Below are 19,163 nucleotides of genomic sequence, written 5' to 3'. Positions count from 1 at the left end.
TATTGCTTTAAGCTCAAAATATCTATGCACATTAATTACATGGGTCTTGTTGTAAGAATTGATACGTTCTGATTCTGGACTGACTGGAGTTTTACTACAGATACATATGCTGCACGAGTCTACATGCTGGTTTACATCCTGTTCCATTCATGGCGAATAATAGCGCTGTCTTGCTAGCCAAAGTATCTTATCCTTCCCTGGGTGACCAACATCATTATGTATCCCATCCAAAGCTACTATCCTGAAGCACTCTGGTAACAATAATTGCCTAACTTGCTGACCATCATGAATAGAGGTTTCCATGGGTCCTTGTTTGCCCAACTATCTATTTTGTATTGCTTATAGCAGTTATGAGATTGATCATTTTCGAATTCCAACTTCTTGTATATTCTCAAATTTTCTCTAAAGGTTCCTTTCTGATATTTCCTCTCCTTGGTCGGACACCACTTCTCATGGTGTCAATAACCCTGCTTATGGCTTTGTCTTTGGACTGTTCTGCGTTCCAATCGTTCACATTGAGTGTATCACGTGGTAATAGATCCTCACAGGTTGCATGAGGTGATCTATCCACTAACATGGTATGGATACAGAGGCTACCAAACACAGAGCTTTTACCGTCTCTGTAAACAAAACTGGTTTTCTCGAGAGATCGTCTGCATCCGCGTTCAAATGACCACTCCTGTGAGATGTGTCAAAGTTATAGCTGATTATAGCAGCTACCCACCTCCGACTTGTGGCATCCAGCTTAGCCTTTGTGAATGTGTATGTGAGGGGACTATTGTCAGTAACGACACGAAATTGATTACCATACAAATGATGGTGCAGCTTGTCACATACCGCCCATTTTAAAGACAAAACCTCCATCTTACGCGCTGGGTAATTCTTCTCACCATGTGTCCTATGGCCTTTTAAAAACACCGGACAAATGCATTCCCCATTTTCGTATTAAATGTGGATGTGTTCTTTCCACAATCAATACATGCAAAATCGCTAGTTGAATATGATTGGGGATAAAGACCACAGACCGATGAAGGGGTTGGGGTTAGTGGTATTATATAGACAAATAACTATTTATAAGTTCTCTGTATTTTTCATTAAAGTTTATACATTAGGACTGAGAAAGAAACCAGTGAATCGAGAATATGGCCCGTCAATAACAATTCCAGAGCTATGCTGACCACCTCGGACCCCAACGTAAACGTCATCACCACTGGTAAGACTGACCACCACCGAGTTTGTCCCAGCACCGTAATAGCCACCACCCGCGCCGGAGTAAATATTGCATATTGGGTTTCCATTATGCACGATCTGCGTCTCAATGAACTTGTCTGGCATTGCAACAATGGTCACCGTGAAGAAGTATAGTCCATCGTAGGGTGCAAGGAAATGTCCGCTTCTTAAACTGTAGCGATTGTCTATGTTGGTTGTATCTCTTTCAAACACCAAGATTTGGCTACTGGAAACTCCAATATTTCCATGCATCGAAGCAGAGAATCCCAAATTCGACGAAGCTCTCCCTAGAAGTGAAGACAGGAAGTTATACGTCTCTCTAGATAGTATTGGATTTAAATAGGAAATCCATCAAGGAAACCCTTAGTTATTGATTCTAGGCAAAACTTTGATTTTTACTTACTTATTCGTTGTCGGTTTTCCTTGTGTGTATAATTTGACAACTGTAAATGTTTTGTTTGGCTTTCAGTTTCTGTATTAAATTTCTTCCCTGTTTGTTCTTGACTTTCCAGTTTCCTTCGAAGTTCCCCATTTTCACCAATAAGGAGAGTAACTATGGTTCGTAAGTCCTCGACTTCAGTTTGAAGGTGCCTGTGGTTTGTTTCCAGGAATTTTGTTCTTTCCAATAGCAATTTCAGTTCTTCTGCAAGGTCAATGGAATCATGGTTGGAACAAGATACACACACCAAAGAAATTAGTAAAATGGCTAGAGAATCCATTGTCAGAGAGACGCATGCATAAGATAGCCTTATCAATATTGCTGGAACACTCGCACCGTTCTATAAATGGAATGACGCCGTCTGTCTATGCACATATCTTCTGTAATGAAGGAAATTATCTCTTGTTGTTATCTTTACTTTTATTATATATCAAAGGACCATTTACAGTAGATGATTTACACATATCTATAGAATTGTCCCGTGGGGATTCGGGTTAGAATAGGTCTTCAGTATCCCTTGCTTGTCGTAAGAAGGGTCCTTCGGATGAGACCGCAAAAACCGAGGCCCTGTGTCACAGCAGGTGTGGCATGCTAAAGATCCATCTCTGCTCAAAGGCCGTAAGCGCCGAACATAGGCCTAAATTGTGCAGCCCTTCACCGGCAAAGGTGACGTTTCCATATGAGTGAAACATTCTCGAGTGGGACGTTAAAATATACAATCAATCAATCTATAGAATTGTATGTTAAATGTATTATCTATGCATCGGGCTGATGAATGTATTGGTCTCGGGTCGATATTTAGAATCTCGGGTTCATATTTGGTGTCTCGGGTTCATATTTGGAGTCTCGATTCATATTTAGGGTCTCGGGTTCATATTTGGAGTCTCGGGTCGATATATGAATTTTCGGGTCGATATTTGAAGTATCGGGCTGATATTGCAGCTTCGGGTTGATATTCCAGTCTCGGGTTGATGTTGTAGTCTCGGGTCGATATTGGTGCCTTGGGTTGATATTTAGAGTCTCGAGTTGATATTTGGAGTCTCGGGTTCATATTTGAAGTCTCGGGTTCATATTTGAAGTATCGTGTTGATACTGGAGTCTCTTGTTGATATTTGGAGTCTAGGATGATATTTGGAGTCTCTGACAGATATCTGAGTCTCAGTTTAATACTGGAGTCTCGGGCTGATATTTGGGTATCGATCTGATAGTTGAGTTTCGGGTTGATATGGGAGTGATAAAGATTTCGTCATGTTTTATTTTCTATTTATTTTATCTTGATTCTATATCTTATATTCAGATACCTTAAAAAGAAATGCATCCCTGTGTTGAATAACGGAGGACGTCAGAAAACACTCCAATGTTGACGTATATCATTCCGATCTCCACAATACAAAAGTCGTTATAATGTAATATCATTCCGATCTCCACAATACAAAAGTCGTTATAATGTAATATCATTCCGATCTCCACAATACAAAAGTCGTTATAATGTAATATCATTCCGATCTCCACAATACAAAAGTCGTTATAATGTAATATCATTCCGATCTCCACAATACAAAAGTCGTTATAATGAATGTAATATCATTCCGATCTCCACAATACAAAAGTCGTTATAATGTAATATCATTCCGATCTCCACAATACAAAAGTCGTTATAAATTCTTCCAATGTTGACGTATATCATTCCGATCTCCACAATACAAAAGTCGTTATAAATTCTTCTAGTAAAATGTTCTACAGATTTATCTATAATGCATTTTCAATATAGATGTTCCATCCATGCATGTTTATATTTGTATTGATGTTATAATGTATTAATTACATGTATATCATCAAGTTTAAATTGCTTCGTCACAGCCAGACTGAACTCAAAAACACGTAAATGACGTAAATATCACTGTAAACAAATTTCAAACTGCAATAAGACGACATTTTCTTCCCACTGATCTTTTGTTTTTAGCTCAAGTGAGCATTTCTGATCACTTTTTGTCCGTCCGTCCATCAACTTTTAACATTTTCATTTCTTCTCTAGAACCACTGAAACAATTTCAACCAAACTTAGGAAAAAGTAGATCCTATAACAATTTTTTTTATCCTTCCTGAAAGATGAAAGGTGAAGACAACGAACAGTGATCAATCTCATAACTCCTATAAGCAATACAAAATAGAGAGTTGGGCAAACACGGACCTCTTGACACACCAAAGGTGGGATCAAGTGCCTAGGATATGATCCATGATAGGGCCGGACCGGAAATACCAAATCCAAGTTCTAGGCGTCTCATTAGAATAGAATGATCAATGATATTAAAGGCTGCAGAAAGGTCTAAAATGATTGATGCGACGCTAGAACCAGCATCCAGTGCGGAGACACTTTCATGGTGGACTCGAAGTAAAGCTGTTTCAGTGGAGTGACAGTATATTATCGTTATTTGACTCCAAGTGACGATCCAGAAATTTAGCAACAACTTTTTCGAGAATCTTAGGGAGAAAGGAGGCGGGGGTTGAAGACAGGTCGATAGTTACGGTACTCCTCTAGATCCAGACTTGATTTCTTGATGACAGGACGAACAACAGCTTGTTTGAAGGACGGTGCAGAGAGGAACAAGGGATGACACGAAAATAGGATACCGGTTGTAAACAAAGCTCAAAATCACCTTAGTTCCAAGAAACAGATCGAATCTTCCTATCCAAAGGGTGTTAGACATCTCGTAATACAAGTCCAACGTAGTCCGATCCTTTCATATTTATTTGATATCTGACAGAAAAATTTATTGCATAGTCATGTAGAGCAAGAAGGCCTTTACCAAAATTATAAATTTCATGATATTCGGGATAGAAGTTCTGACTCCAGGGTGGGACCTAACTTGGTATATAGTGTTTATGTGCAAAACATTTCAATAGTATCTTCTTTAATGCTATTGATACTAAATTCAGTATAAGTAGACATTTAGGAGCAGGTAGTCCTTTACCAAAATTGTAAATTTCATGATCCCAGGGGTTGGGTTATTGTTGCTGGGTGGGACCAAATTTATTTTGTGGACTATTGTGTTTATCAACGTCATATTAATATATACAGTTTACATTTCAAAATGATCAACAGTTTCAGGACATTCTTTCCCATCCATATCTGTTATCTTAATTTCTTACAGAAAATGTATAATTTAGTTGTGAAATAAGGAATTACTGTTTGAATTTCTCCTGTTATTTATTATTTAGTTGTGAAATAAAGAATTAATGTTTGAATTTTTCTTGTTATTTATTATCCTCATTAACATTTCAGACAGAATTTATGAATTCAGCTTAGCGCTTTTCAGTACTTTCAGTACTTTGATTCATTCAAACTTATACATTTGGACTGAGAAAGAAACCAGTGAATCGAGAATATGGCCCGTCAATAACAGTTCCAGAGCTGTGACCACCTCCGACCCTCACGTAAACGTCATCACCACTGGTAAGACTGACCACCACCGAGTTTGTCCCAGCACCGTAATGGCCACCACCCGCCCCGGAGTAAATGTTGCATATTGGGTTTCCATTATGCACGATCTGCGTCTCAATGAACTTGTCTGGCATTGCAACAATGGTCACCGTGAAGAAGTATAGTCCATCGTAGGGTGCAAGGAAATGTCCGCTTCTTAAACTGTAGCGATTGTCTATGTTGGTTGTATCTCTTCCAAACACCAAGATTTGGCTACTGGAAACTCCAATATTTCCATGCATCGAAGCAGAGAATCCCAAATTCGACGAAGCTCTCCCTGGAAGTGAAGACAGGAAGTTATACGTCTCTCTAGATTGTAATGGATTTAGGAGATCCATAGAGGAATTTCTTAATTATTGATTCTAGGCAAAACTTTAATTCTTACTTACTTATTCGTTGTCGGTTTTCCTTGTGTGTATAATTTGACAACTGTAAATGTTTTGTTTGGCTTTCAGTTTCTGTACTAAATTTCTTCCCTGTTTGTTCTTGATTTTCAAGTTTCCTTCGAAGTTCCCCATTTTCACTCATAAGGAGAGTAACTTTGGTTCGTAAGTCCTTGACTTCAGTTTGAAGGTGCCTGTGGTTTGTTTCCAGGGCTTCGGTTCTTTCCAGTAGCAGTTTCAGTTTCTCTGCAAGGTCACTGGAATCATGGGTAGAGCAGGATACACACCCCAAAGAAAATAGTAAAATAGCTAGAGAATTCATTGTCAGAGAGACGCATGCATAAGATAGCCTTATCAATATTGCTGGAACTCTCGCATTGTTCAATAAATGGAGTTACTACCGTCATAAAGAAAATTATCTCTTGTAATCTTTCCCTTTACTATACGTAAAGAGCAATTTGCAGTAAATGATTTGCATATATCTATAGAATTGTATGTTAAATGTCTTATTTATGCTTCGAGTTGATATTGAAACCTCGCGTTAATTTGTATGAGATATTGTATATCATGCATTGGATAGAAGTGGATAATTCACATCCAATAGAACCGTATCTTGCTGCCTTTTGCATTTTACACTTACAGAACCTATATGTTACATATATGAGCTTAAAGTAGGCGAGGATTAATGGACCTGGTTGGTTTCCATGCACGTCTATCTTACCACAAGTTAACAACCTTTTTAGATAACACAAGCATTGCGTGCGTAAACTTTATGTTAAAGGTACTATGTATGTAATGTGTATGCTGCTTTGGGTAGAAGTGGATATATTACCCAACTGTCCTGTAACACCCTCTATGTACGGCAGATTATAATCTACAGACACAGTCTTCTCAAGTGTTTTTCATGACTTTGTGGATAGGGCTATTTTGCACTGGCTTTAGACATATGAAGTATAAAGATAACCTATATTAAATTTCTCCGGAACTATTTAAGGTTGTATGGAGTATGGAGCGCCAAATTAACATAAACTCAAATAATTGAAGATATCTTCAATTATTTGAAGATATCATTAATTCATTTGATGCGCGCAACAATTGAATTAAAGATATCTTCAAATAATTAATGATATCTTCAATTCTGAATTATTGCGCGCATTAATTGAATTGATGATAGCATTAATTCTTCAGTTGAATTGATGCTCTCTTTAATTGAATTAATGATCTCTTCCAATGAATTAATGATATCAACAATTGAATTGATGCGCGCTACAATTCAATTGAAGAGAGCAATAATTGATATAATGCGCGCATTAAATCAATTGATGAGAGCAATAATTGAATTGATGCGCGCATTAATTCATTTGATGAGAGCAATAATTGATTTAATGCGCGCAGTAATTCAATTATTGCTCTCTTCAATTGAATTAATGATATCTTTAATTCATTTGAAGAGAGCAATAATTCTTTTAGAGAGCAACTATATAATTAAAGATATCTTCAATTCAACATATCCACAATTGAATTAATGATCTCTTTAATTGAATTGTTGCTCTCTTTAAAAGAATTGATGCGTGCATTAACTCCTTATACAAAAGCATTGTAAATGATTTAAAGATATCTTCAATTGAATTAAAGAGATCATCAAATTATTTATACCGAGCTCTAAATTAATTATTGCGAGCAATATTTCTACTAAATTGATGCTCTCATCAAATGAATTGAAGAGAGCAATAATTGAATTAATGCGCGCATCAAATCTATTATTGCTCTCATTAATTGAATTAATGCGCGCATCAATTGAATTGAAGAGAGCAATAATTTAATTAATGCGCGCATTAAATCAATTATTGCTCTCATTAATTCAATTGATGCGCGCATTAATTCAATTGATGAGAGCAGTAATTGAATTGAAGCGCGCATTAATTCATTTGATGAGAGCAATAATTGATTTAATGCGCACATTGATTCAATTAAAGAGAGCAATAATTGAATTGATGATATCTTCAAATAATTGAAGATATCTTCAATTATTTGAGTTTATGTTAATTTGGCGCTCCATAATGGAGCGCCAAGTTAACATAAACTCAAATAATTGAAGATATCTTCAATTATTTAAAGATATCATCAATTCATTTGATGTGCGCAACAATATAATTAAAGATATCTTCAAATAATTAATGATATCTTCAATTCTGAATTATTGCGCGCATTAATTGAATTGATGATATCATTAATTCTTCAGCTGAATTGATGCGCGCTTTAATTGAATTAATGATCTCTTCAAATGAATTAATGATATCAACAATTGAATTAATGTGCGCTACAATTCAATTGAAGAGAGCAATAATTGATATAATGCGCACATTAAATCAATTGATGAGAGCAATAATTGAATTGATGCGCTCAGTAATTAAATTATTGCTCTCTTCAATTGAATTAATGATATCTTTAATTCATTTGAAGAGGGCAATAATTCTTTTAGAGAGAGCAACTATATAATTAAAGATATCTTCAATTCAACATATCCACAATTGAATTAATGATATCTTTAATTGAATTTTTGCTCTCTTTAAAAGAATTGATGCGCGCATTAATTCCTTATACAAAAGCACTGTAAATGAATTAAAGATATCTTCAATTGAATTAAAGAGATCATCAAATTATTTATACCGAGCTCTAGATTAATTATTGCGAGCAATATTTCTACTAAATTAATGCTCTCATCAAATGAATTGAAGAGAGCAATAATTGAATTAATGCGCGCATTAAATCAATTATTTCTCTCATTAATTCAATTGATGCGCGCATTAATTCAATTGATGAGAGTAATAATTGAATTGAAGCGCGCTTTAATTCATTTGATGAGAGCAATAATTGATTTAATGCGCGCATTAATTCAATTAAAGAGAGCAATAATTGAATTGATGATATCTTCAAATAATTGAAGATATCTTCAATTATTTGAGTTTATGTTAACTTGGCGCTCCATAAGGTTGAGCGTTCATATTTTTTTTTATAGACTCTCTGTTGTAAGCTCTGGACATTGCTATACGGGGGGAAAGCAGACCAACTGATTAATATCGCAAGATAAGTTAAATACCCCCCCCCCCCCCCCACGTTCTTAAGGCACGGATCACACAGCAGCCTACCTCAAACAAGTAGCAGATTACAAAGATCCTACTTCTAACAGTTACAAGATTATAAATATCCTACTTCTAACCGGTACAAGATTATAAATATCCTACTTCTAACAGGTACAAGGTTATAAAACATCGTACTGCTAACAGGTATCTGATTATAAAAAAAAACCCAATCTGATTAAAATTAGATTTCATGATCCGCTCACCTGCGATCGTAGGTGAGCGGATCAAAAGATCTAATTTTAATTAGATTGATAAAACACCCCACCTCTTTAAGAACCAGATTATAAAGCACCCTACCTTTAACGGATACCAGATTAATCAGCAACCTATCATTAACAGGTACCAGATTATAAACCACCTTACCTCTATTGAAATATTACGCGCAATATTCGAATTGATGCGCGCATCAAATTATAGCTTTTGCTCTCATCAATTGAATCTATATTGTTTTCATTGCTTCGCGGATTATAAAGCGTAAAGTGACCCAAACCAGGTTATACTTGTTTAATAGTCCACCAGGTTATACTTGTATAATATATCCCGAAATTAAAGTATCTTGATTAAATACATGAGGGCATGAACTGCAACGCTTTACGGCAGTATTATATACTTCATGAATCGCGTTAAATGAAAATGAAATCTATTTCTGTATTTACATTCTATTTAAAATTTCTGTCGGAATTCCCAACCATTAATTTAAGAATAGACGTAATATATTCATAAAGATTTATATGCACACTGTTTCATTTTATTCAGGTATAAAATATCACAGAATGTCATGATTGTAAATTTAAAATAACAAATTGAAACCTGGCATAATCTAAAGCACTATGCAGATATAACAGTTAAATAATAAGTGACTGTATGAATAACATGACAAATGATGATGTCATAACCTACCGGTAAGGATAACCCTTAAAAGCTTAAATTAGCTTATTTCAAATGGGGTCCTTATATCTATACAATATGTATGATCAACAGGAAAAAAAGAAGAAGAAATAAACATTACATGACTAACAATTGGAATTTTGACAGGTTTTGATTAATAATTACATAATGCATTGAAAAATGATAAGCTTCAGACATATTTTATACTAGAATACTATTTTAAAAGTGATAAAAAAAAAATACTAGTAAGTATGAAACAAAATTGAACATGTTATCTGGTTATGCCCCTGCCTTGCTGGCTAATAAGGACTTTACAGCTTTTTTAAAAACTTTGCTTATTTGCCAACTCTATTGTATCTAAAGTTAAGTTATTCCAATCCTTGATAGCATTGTAAAAAAAAAAACCAAGAAGATTCTTTGCCTTTTATCTTAGGTATGATAAATATTTTGTTTGTAGCACTTCTTGTAATAAATTGTTTAGAACAAATTGATCATAGAGATAATGTGGGGCTTTACCATGAAATATATTAAATACATGGCTCAATCTTAGTTGAGTAGCACTGTCATCCACTCTTAACATGCCCAAAGAATCTAGAATGTCACTAGGAATGCTAGCTCTAGGACCTACATTCAAAATAAATCTGACAACTTTGTTTTGGGTTACTTGCAAGTTTTAAAAAAGGTGATTTGCCAATATCACGATACCAAGAAGAACATGCATAATCAAAATAGCATTGTATTAAAGCAGAACATGAGATCTTTCTTGACTGTAAGTTTAGGCAAGATGCATTTCAGAGAAACGATCAGAAGCACCCGTGGGTAACCGACGATGGTGATTCATGCAGGTGCCCTAAATAGTATAAAAAGCAACTAAGTCCTACACTTAAAATACAACTAATCTTTTCAAGAGTCACCACGTACTAGATGGATACAAACTACAACGTGACTTCAGAAAGGCTCTAGGTACGAAGTGGCATTGATAATACAAAAATGACCTAGGTATCAAAGGGTCAGGGTACGAAGTAAATATAATTCACGCACCGTGGCTTTGATGGAAACTAAGGACAGATAACTCTCGAGTTTGCCGACGCTACACCTCAGCACAAAAATGGCGAAGGGTAAGTAGGAGCCGGTAGATTTTGTGCATGATTATACAAGCGATATCATGTGCATTTACCGCTTTACAGGCTTTTTGTCGGTTAATATGTTCCAGTGACTTAGAATTAACATGTTTCAATGCAGTTTATGTTGTAAATTTTAGTTAAAGGCATGTGGTGGTCACTATCCAATGGAAACTGCCACGTGTTTCTATATTGTTGGTCGGTTTTGAAAAAAATGATAATAATTGAGTGACAATGACTTTCCAGGTGAAATTTCCTTTAAAATACTACCAGTTTGGTATTGTGTAGATACGAACAGCAATATCTTAACAAGAATGCAATCATAGAAGCTGCATTCCCGCCCTTGAGACCCCCCCCCCCCCCCCCCCTTTTCGCTTCTGTTCCAGGAAGATAAACTTTGCACAAAGACGCTTCGACATTGACACAGTTTATAATCACACAGCATTAAGAAACGAAATCTTTGGAAGATAAACTACATGTTTCCTTTTGAGTTTGTTCTTCTCATCCAGGATATGAAGTCCCGTGGGGATCTGGGTTAGAATAGGTCCTCAGTACCCCTTGCTTGTCGTTGAAGGCGACTAGATGGGGTGGTCCTTCGGATGAGACCGCAAAAACCGAGGTCCCGTGTCACAGCAGGTGTGGCACGATAAAGATCCCGCCCTGCTCAAAGGCCATTAGCGTCGAGCATAGGCCGAAATTTTGCAGCCCTTCACCAGCAGTGGTGACATCTTCATGTGAGGGAAATGTTCTCGAGAGGGACGTTAAACAATATTCAAGCTAGGATGTGACTTAATGATGAGTGTTAATTACTCCCACCGCATGGTGAAAAACACCTTTGATAATCAATTATAATGATATTTTATCATTATAATTGATTATCAAAGGTAAAGTTTTATTTATTGATTAGTACTGAGGGACAGCACCAATAATATCCAGAGGCTGGATGGAAAGTTTGTAGTTGTCTAAAGATGATGTCCTTTCTGTGGGTGATACCGGTCACGGTAGCTCAGTGTTAGAGTGTTCGCTTTGTAATCAGGAGGTTGCGAATTCGAGCTCTGCTTGTGCCATGGCCTCACCAAACCCAAGACGTTAAATTAGGTTGTGTTTTTTTAAAGTGAGAATCGTGGTCTTTTGGACTTGACCTTTAAAAATGGAGGTCCCGTGTCGCAGCAGGCATTGGTACACAAAAGAACCCTCACTACTATGGTCCTGAGCACTACAGAGTTCTTGAAAAGCGTCGGTAATGTCGGATTATCTGATAAAAGTAGTAAATGTCCGACACAAGTTACTTAATATTGTCGGTCCTGATGGCCGATAAAAAAATCGGGATTGAAGTCCGTTTTTTACCGGGGAAAATGGCGGCTATGCATGTGGCCCATAAATTTTCAAACCGATTCTAAATCCGGCAAGACATTGAAACGTAAAGTGAGGAATCTATTGTGAGGAACTACGAGGAGAAAAGAAACCGATTGTATCTTTGCCTGGTAATCTGGGAGACAGCTTTATTTGGCTTTTGTTTGGTGCGGCGTTACCTATTGCTAGGTGACACCATCTGATCAAAGTCGCGAGACCAACTACACCCGAGCCAAAGTGAGAGAGAGTAATTTAAACGATTGCAGAGGAAGATCAGAAAGAAGTTGAGAGGAATAGACAGGATAGAGAGAAAAAATGGAGGATGAGAGAGAAATAGAGCAAAAAATTTACTCGGTGAATTGAGGAAGATTCAGTCTGAGAAAGGGTATGAAACCATTGCAAGGAGAATTCATGAACTTATAGCTGAGATGGAGATTAAATACAATTACACATGTAGTTGATTATAAATAAAATTTATAAAAACCTTAAAAGCGATGCATTTTTTTCTGGTCTGACAAAAAAACAGTGTCAGATCAAATGTCTGACACTTCAAAAGAAATTTCAAGAACACTGGCACTAAGCATAGGTCTAAATTTGTGGTACTTCACTTACAGCTGGTAACGTTGCAATATGAGTGAAAAATTCTGGACGAGATGGAAAACAAACAACCGATCTTGATGGTCAACCTTTGCCAGGAAGAAGTTAACTCAGTACTTGCTAACTTGGTACTCGTAATTGATCTGGATGCTGATCTGCCTAATTAATATTGGAACCACATACTCTACTGTTTGTAAAATCATTAGGTGTTCGGGGATTAGGTTTTAAAGAAAAATACCTTTTAGAGGAACGAGATGCCTCTGATGGCGCTCTGGAAGTTGCCTATAAGCGAAGCCCTCTCACCATGTGAGATATAGTATGATTAAACCGCAAATCTGAGGGGAAAGAACCCATAAAAATTGCAGGCAAGAATGAACCATTTGGAGGACCAGTCCCATTGGGTTTTTTTCGTAATCATGATATGCAAATCATTTCATAACTTTTGAAATAAAGATAAAGATAAATTAAATCTCTTCATTACATGGATCAATTGTTGATTAATATTTTTCATTAGATAATCAAATGTAATTTCTTAAGTTAAATATATATTTGGTTTGCTGAAACTGACTGAAATATCTTCCGTACCTACCAGATGGTCACAGTTCTATAGCATAGCTTGACAATTGGAGACAGACCTGTTAATGCATGTACCTGGACAGATTAAGAATAAAAGGTAGCTGGACATAACCTGAGCACAGGAAGCAGAGTTGACAGGTGTTGATAAGTATAGGCTGGTACCAGAGATGACCAGTGTGCTTGTTATTGTTATGAAAACATCACCAACCACCCCTTCAAATGTTTATTTAACAATTAAAATGAAGTTTGATGAAACAATACTTATATAGGTAGTTCTTGTTAAACTAAGGAATTTGAACAGAAACTTGCATCTTCCCCAATTCAACAGAGTCACTTGTACATTATTTATTTAATGTTATGACTTATAAGTTTATTATAAACTGATAGTGCATGTTATGAATTACAGTATTTACCATAATGGTCACTTAAAACATTTAAAATAAATAACAAAGACTGTAATGACCAAATTATTTTCAATCGACCAGTATTAACCAATAGTAACCAGTATTGACCACCGGCCCGGTCAATACTCATATTGACCACTTTTTTGCCAACCTTGGTTCAACGTCTCCTCGAACACAATGCAGCATACATTCAGTCACCACTTGTTCTCTTCCTTTATATCTAATTCAGCTTTTAACCATTGTACCTTTAATTTGGCGAATAATCCATCTAATTCTGTACAGTAACCCTACATGACCTGAATGCACAGCCACTTTTGTTGTTGCTTTCAACGCGCCATTTCAAAAACGTTAATTCAAGCTTTTTGATTACAGAAACTATTTGTTTGTTGTTGTTTTTACTATTTTAAAAACGTAATTAAATGATAAGAAATAAAACTTATATTCTTTATTTGATGCATGTATCAAACGAAAAATTGGACAGAAAACTTTTTCATCAATGCGCTACCCAAGAGGTGATTTCAATTTGGCGTCAAAATTCAGTTAGTCCCACTCAGAAACTTGCCTATATTTTCTTCAAATGTAGCAGAGGTTAAAAAGGTGCAGTGATATGTTTGTCTTACGATATGTATCACAATACAGATTTTGCAATAGTAAACGATCTAAAAAAAACAACAACAAAAAAACAGAAATATGATGACTCCACAAATTCACCATTTCTATGCAAAGCTATTTTAGAAAGAAATGCAAATAAAATGCAAATGTCACAGTATTTTGAATAGCAAAGCAAAAAGAAATGTTAATGAGAAACTATTTGTAATTATAACTAACATTTCTCTTTGTTTTCTTTTCTGAAAGTCTTATAACTTTTTAACTCACATAAACCTCTCCTCGATTGATTTAGGCCTATTTCAACTATTCATGTAATGAACAACGGGAAGATGGGTACCCTAATAATAAAATGTCTGTTCTTTTTAAAGTTGGAATTAAATTGCATTTACCCCACCTTTAAATCGGAATCATCAGCAAAACATATCCATATGTATCAATATGTCTCCACCTCCATGTTATACACTTAATTACATAACATGTAAAAACATCAATAATTAGCAAAATCCATCCAAAAGACTGGACAGTGCTGGTGAGCCACATGTTCTTATAGAAAATATCAGGGATATTTCTGGAACTTGAAAACAAAACTTACTTTCAACATTGAGATTAACGTTGGCCACATTCTGTAGAAAATATAATTCTCGAGTTTTTAAAACTTGAAAATTATCAACAGCAAGCAAACGAGTGCTGTTAACTATCTGCTTTCTTCAGAAAATGTGTGAAAATGCCCATTTCTTTGATTTGAAAGGGTGTGAGGACTCTACACCATGGTGCATTATTGGGGGGAAAAAAGACAGAAAAGGGGTTCCATTGAATACAAGACAAAATTTTCATATTGGCTAACTATTGTGTCCCCATTTTTGACTTTTTCATTGTTCATTGACCAGATATCTGTTCAATTACTTATCTTTACAGTGACGCCAATATTATACTTATTTGCGGTTGCTGTTTTGGGCCAAGCCCTTACTCCATCAACATTCCTTACAACGATAGATCAGGATAGACTGAAGAAAGTGTTCAAATCCACCACGCCCTACACAGACCTACCCACAGTTCACTACTCAATTTTAGGACTGAAATTGCTGGGTGATACAAGCATCAATAATCAGGTCAGTTGCATGTTTGTTGTGATCCTTTTGTACAAACAACATTCAAAAAGTAAAAATGTAAAAGGAACGTGAGCATACATGTGTCTATTGAGAATTTTATGATTTTTGCAGGAAATATGTAGCACTATATCAAAATTAGTCGATAATAAAAGTGTCGCCTCCCTGTATCACGCATCAGCTGTAGCCAAAGGGATAGGCAACTGCAAGGTAAGATCCGAAAGTACTGGTGTACCATACATACAGGCCTGTAAAGAACATAATCTTTGTAGATGAGAGGACCGTTAAAATTTTGATGGTCAGATAACAATGGTTTGATTTTAGTACATGATAACCTAGAATTTTATGTTAACGGACAGGGTAACAAAGTTTTAATAAGAAGACTTTTTCGTTTCATTTTGCACAAGTTGTGTCACAGCATTCATTTTCCCCTTGCAGTTTCCTGTTGGAGATGCCCAGAAAGTTCTGAGTGAAGCCATCAAGGATTCCGTGCCTGTGGCTGATATTTTCTACGCATTCTCTGCCTTAAAAAACCTAGGTTTACAAGGTGAGGTGGCAATGTTTATATCTATAATATACCCATTTAAAAAAAAACCCAGTAAAAATTAAAACATATGCTCTGAATTCCAGTAATGAAAGTGATCTAGTCATAGCTGTTTTCACCCTTTTTTTTTGCAGTTGATAATGCCAAAGTTACTTCATCATTAACGGAGGCTCTGAAAAAGGATGATTCACCCCAGAGGTCAGAATTCTTTTAGTTTAGATTGGCTAGGTTGTCTCTACACTAAAAGTGATAAGCAAAAAATCTATTAGACTACCTAATAGATTTTTTGCTTATCACTTTCATTCAAATACAATGTACATTTTACAGAAGTTATGGATATTGACTATCAACATTTTAAAAATGTAAACCAAAAACAAAGAAAATGGTGTAAATTACTTCATCATTTCCATTTCAGTGCTGGGTATGGATTCTTTGTCGCCTCTCAGTTAACTGGTGACACAAAGAAAATATTTGATAGTATTGAAGACATTGTTGCACAGGCTGATGAAGTAGATGATAAATATTTACAAGTAAGTTTGGAATTTAGTCCATTTGTCCCAGACTAACATCAACTGTGAAATATACCCAATGTTGACACTTCCCCCAGTTGGACTCTGTCTGACTATGGAGGAAGTTGTCTGTGTGGCGTATGGGAGCTGAATGTCTCCTTGGAGACTTGAGGTATATTCCCGTTCCACATCATTGGAGACTAACCTAGTCCCCTGACCCCTGTGGTCGGGTGTGGACAGGACCCTGTATATTCCATCACCTTCTCAGATGTCACTCTGTGATGATGACTGGGGAGAAAAACCATACAGGGTACACAATATTATGTACAAGTTTTATATAAGGAATTTGTTATCATTATTTGCAATCAAGACTTTTTTTTTAGAGGAATGCTATTTCTGTATTGTAAAGGCATGACCAGTTTACTTCTTATTTTTCTGTGCAGTTTGAGGGAGGTCTGTACACCACAGCTTTAGTTATAGACGGAGCATACAGACTGGCAGCCAAAGAGAAGAAAGCTCCCACCATGTCAGGTGTAAGTCTGGTACATGTATTGTCATCAGGCATTTATAGTTCATCAGGAATGATGTACTACAGTGAATGTCCTCAATACCAGCCTGCTGTTGGAAGGAAGGGAATGGCTGGTTGTGAGGGGGGGGGGGGGGGGGGTGTTCAAGGGAGAGTCAATTTAGTGGGAGGGCTGGTTTACCTAAGACTCCTAACATACAATGGTTTTAAAAAATGAAACAAACAAACAAAACCACTATGTTTCTTATTGCTTATTATTCAGCACTTTATATAAGAACTTATTTCCATTAAGTCAAAACTTGATCGTATTAGATCCAGCAGTGAATTTGAGTGAGGGCAATCATATTTTTATATTGTCTTGACATGTTGCTGGAACATTAAGTTCACACAGAATAAGCCATGGTATAAATTTTATGCTTGCTGTGGAAGAAGTTGTGAGGACAAAACAAGTATAGAAAGAAAATAGTGCATGTATTAAAATAGGGTGTTTTACTGTTTTCCTTTATGCTTGGAACTTGTTTTTCATTCCTGTTAAGAAATGTTAATTTCTTTTTGGCAGGACAAACTTTATGGAGTTAGCTATTTTCGAAGTAGAAAACATGTTTATCAGCTAAGAGCAGTCTACCAGGAGGGGTGGCCCCTAAAGAGGGAGGTTCTGTTTTAGGGGTTGGTTGGTTTACTGAAAATTGACACGTTATGTTTCCATTACGTATACTGAGTGTGCTGTTCACTTTCATTGATATTGGTTTCCTATTGATAATTATTGACTTGTAAGACTCCTAAGATACCATGGTAAAAAAAAAAACAACCCTGAAACAAACAAAACCACCATGTTTTTGTTTTTTACAGCTATTTATTCAGTACTATTTCAATACTTTTATTATTGTTTACATAAAATGATATATAAATTCATGTAATTTTTGTCACCCACCGGTATCCGTCCGTCCCACTTCACTTTGTGGACGCAACTCCTCAGAAACCGCTCAATGGATTTTGTTCATATTTTGTGGGATTATTAGTCACCATGTGTAGTTGATCAGATTGTGCCACCATTTGATTCGACAAATTTTATAGGAGTTATTGGACTTTGTTGAATTTGTACATAGTACACTATAGGAACACTTTGGGGACGCATATCCTCCGAAATCGCTCACCGGATTTCATTCAAATTTTGTAGGATTGTTAGTCACCATGTGTAGTTGATCATATTGCGCCACCATTTTCTTTCGACAAATTTCACAGGAGTTATGGGACTTTTGTGCTTCAACTTTTTTTTTGTGGCGGTGGGGGACATGGCTACGTGTAGCAATCTTGTTTAATTGGCAAAAGTCGACGGAATGAATAAAGGATGGGTACTTTGGCGTCATTTTTAAGTGCTGGCACAGTAATGCATGTAATACGTGCAAGGTAAGACGAAGATGTTGCTACTGCTATACACTGTACATAGAGTTGTAATTTTGATAACTCCTGATTGCATAAAACAGTCAAGAAAATTTTTGATATTCAATTTCTGAAATCGATTTCCACATTGGCTTCCTTAAAACATAAACACTGAAAACAAAAATGCATATGTACCATGTAGTTGTTCAATTAGTAGACTCTTGTCCTATGTCTAGTTACTTAAATTCTCCTGGATGTTTCTGAAAAATTCATAATGAATCTAGTAACATAAACCAAGCATACCTTGATGCTTAAAATTTGTTGTTGAATGACGTTTGCACCTTTTACATCCGTTTTCACAGTGTATTGCATTGTATCTTTTTTAAATGTCTTGGGATCTGTGTGGATTCATTGATAAAATGAAGTATTTGTGAAGATTTGTGCAAGAAAATGATTTCAACACATATTAATATTGTTACCTCTTTGTTTCATTGCAGTGATAGATATGTAAATAGTGTGTTGCTCACGGACTGCATGTCAGTAATTAAGACTGGGGGGGGGGGGGTGTAAATGTATTGCCTCTTACATGATCTCTGACTGTAGCGATTTTTTGAGAGAGTGTTCTGTATGTTTGTTAATGGTCAATTAAAAACAAAAACAAGTGGCAGATGTCAGTCTCTGGGGTAGATTGTATTATGAATACATTTTTTTGCTAGTTTTAAAATCAGCAGATTTCAAAGGGAACTTCTTTTGGGGGGAGGGGAGGGGGCAGTAATGAGGAGTTTCACTGTATTCAAGTCAGAACTTGTTCATACTAGATCCAGCAGTAAATTTGAGAGAAGACAATCATATTTTTATATTGTCTTGACATGTT

General features: G+C 36.0%; 3 protein-coding genes and 1 non-coding gene across 4 annotated transcripts in view; 2 read left to right on the top strand and 2 right to left on the bottom strand.

The window, feature by feature from the left end:
- Positions 1-1,070: 1,070 nt before the first annotated feature.
- On the bottom strand, positions 1,071-2,066 carry LOC125646806 (heavy metal-binding protein HIP-like). The gene is made up of 2 exons (XM_048873346.2): positions 1,634-2,066; positions 1,071-1,517 (listed from the first exon to the last, which is right to left on the bottom strand). Exons 1-2 carry the CDS (start codon positions 1,947-1,949, stop codon positions 1,102-1,104), a joined length of 732 nt encoding a protein of 243 aa, XP_048729303.2. The 5' UTR covers positions 1,950-2,066; the 3' UTR covers positions 1,071-1,101.
- Positions 2,067-4,909: 2,843 nt separating this feature from the next.
- On the bottom strand, positions 4,910-8,707 carry LOC125646807 (cerebellin-4-like). Its single transcript, XM_048873347.2, has 2 exons — positions 5,540-8,707; positions 4,910-5,427 (listed from the first exon to the last, which is right to left on the bottom strand). The coding sequence occupies exons 1-2, from the start codon at positions 5,853-5,855 to the stop codon at positions 5,015-5,017; spliced, it is 729 nt and encodes a 242-aa protein (XP_048729304.2). The 5' UTR covers positions 5,856-8,707; the 3' UTR covers positions 4,910-5,014.
- Positions 8,708-10,601: 1,894 nt separating this feature from the next.
- The window catches only part of LOC125646799 (dolichyl-diphosphooligosaccharide--protein glycosyltransferase subunit 2-like), a 19,631-nt gene continuing 11,069 nt past the window's right edge, over positions 10,602-19,163 (top strand). The window contains exons 1-7 of the mRNA XM_056141086.1: positions 10,602-10,682; positions 15,140-15,333; positions 15,445-15,540; positions 15,769-15,877; positions 16,009-16,072; positions 16,290-16,404; positions 16,827-16,916. Coding sequence (XP_055997061.1) covers positions 10,673-10,682; positions 15,140-15,333; positions 15,445-15,540; positions 15,769-15,877; positions 16,009-16,072; positions 16,290-16,404; positions 16,827-16,916 — 678 coding nt within the window. The 5' untranslated portion in view covers positions 10,602-10,672. The remainder of the gene's footprint in view (positions 10,683-15,139; positions 15,334-15,444; positions 15,541-15,768; positions 15,878-16,008; positions 16,073-16,289; positions 16,405-16,826; positions 16,917-19,163) is intronic.
- Positions 16,460-16,701, top strand: LOC125648542 (small nucleolar RNA SNORA73 family). The gene has a single exon (XR_007360360.2). It is a non-coding gene; the product is annotated as a small nucleolar RNA SNORA73 family (small nucleolar RNA).

The sequence above is a fragment of the Ostrea edulis genome, chromosome 6 (genome assembly GCF_947568905.1).
Source record: "Ostrea edulis chromosome 6, xbOstEdul1.1, whole genome shotgun sequence".
Classification (NCBI taxonomy): Eukaryota; Metazoa; Mollusca; class Bivalvia; order Ostreida; family Ostreidae; genus Ostrea; species Ostrea edulis.
This window is presented reverse-complemented; position numbering and strand designations above follow the sequence as displayed.

Bases quoted from the DNA above. Each gene is read 5' to 3' on its own strand.
- LOC125646806 (XM_048873346.2), bottom strand. From the start codon at position 1,949: ATGGATTCTCTAGCCATTTTACTAATTTCTTTGGTGTGTGTATCTTGT. The intron at 1,518-1,633 runs GTAAGTAAAAAT...CTTCACTTCTAG, and splicing joins GGAAAACCGACAACGAATAA to GGAGAGCTTCGTCGAATTTG.
- LOC125646807 (XM_048873347.2), bottom strand. From the start codon at position 5,855: ATGAATTCTCTAGCTATTTTACTATTTTCTTTGGGGTGTGTATCCTGC. The intron at 5,428-5,539 runs GTAAGTAAGAAT...CTTCACTTCCAG, and splicing joins GGAAAACCGACAACGAATAA to GGAGAGCTTCGTCGAATTTG.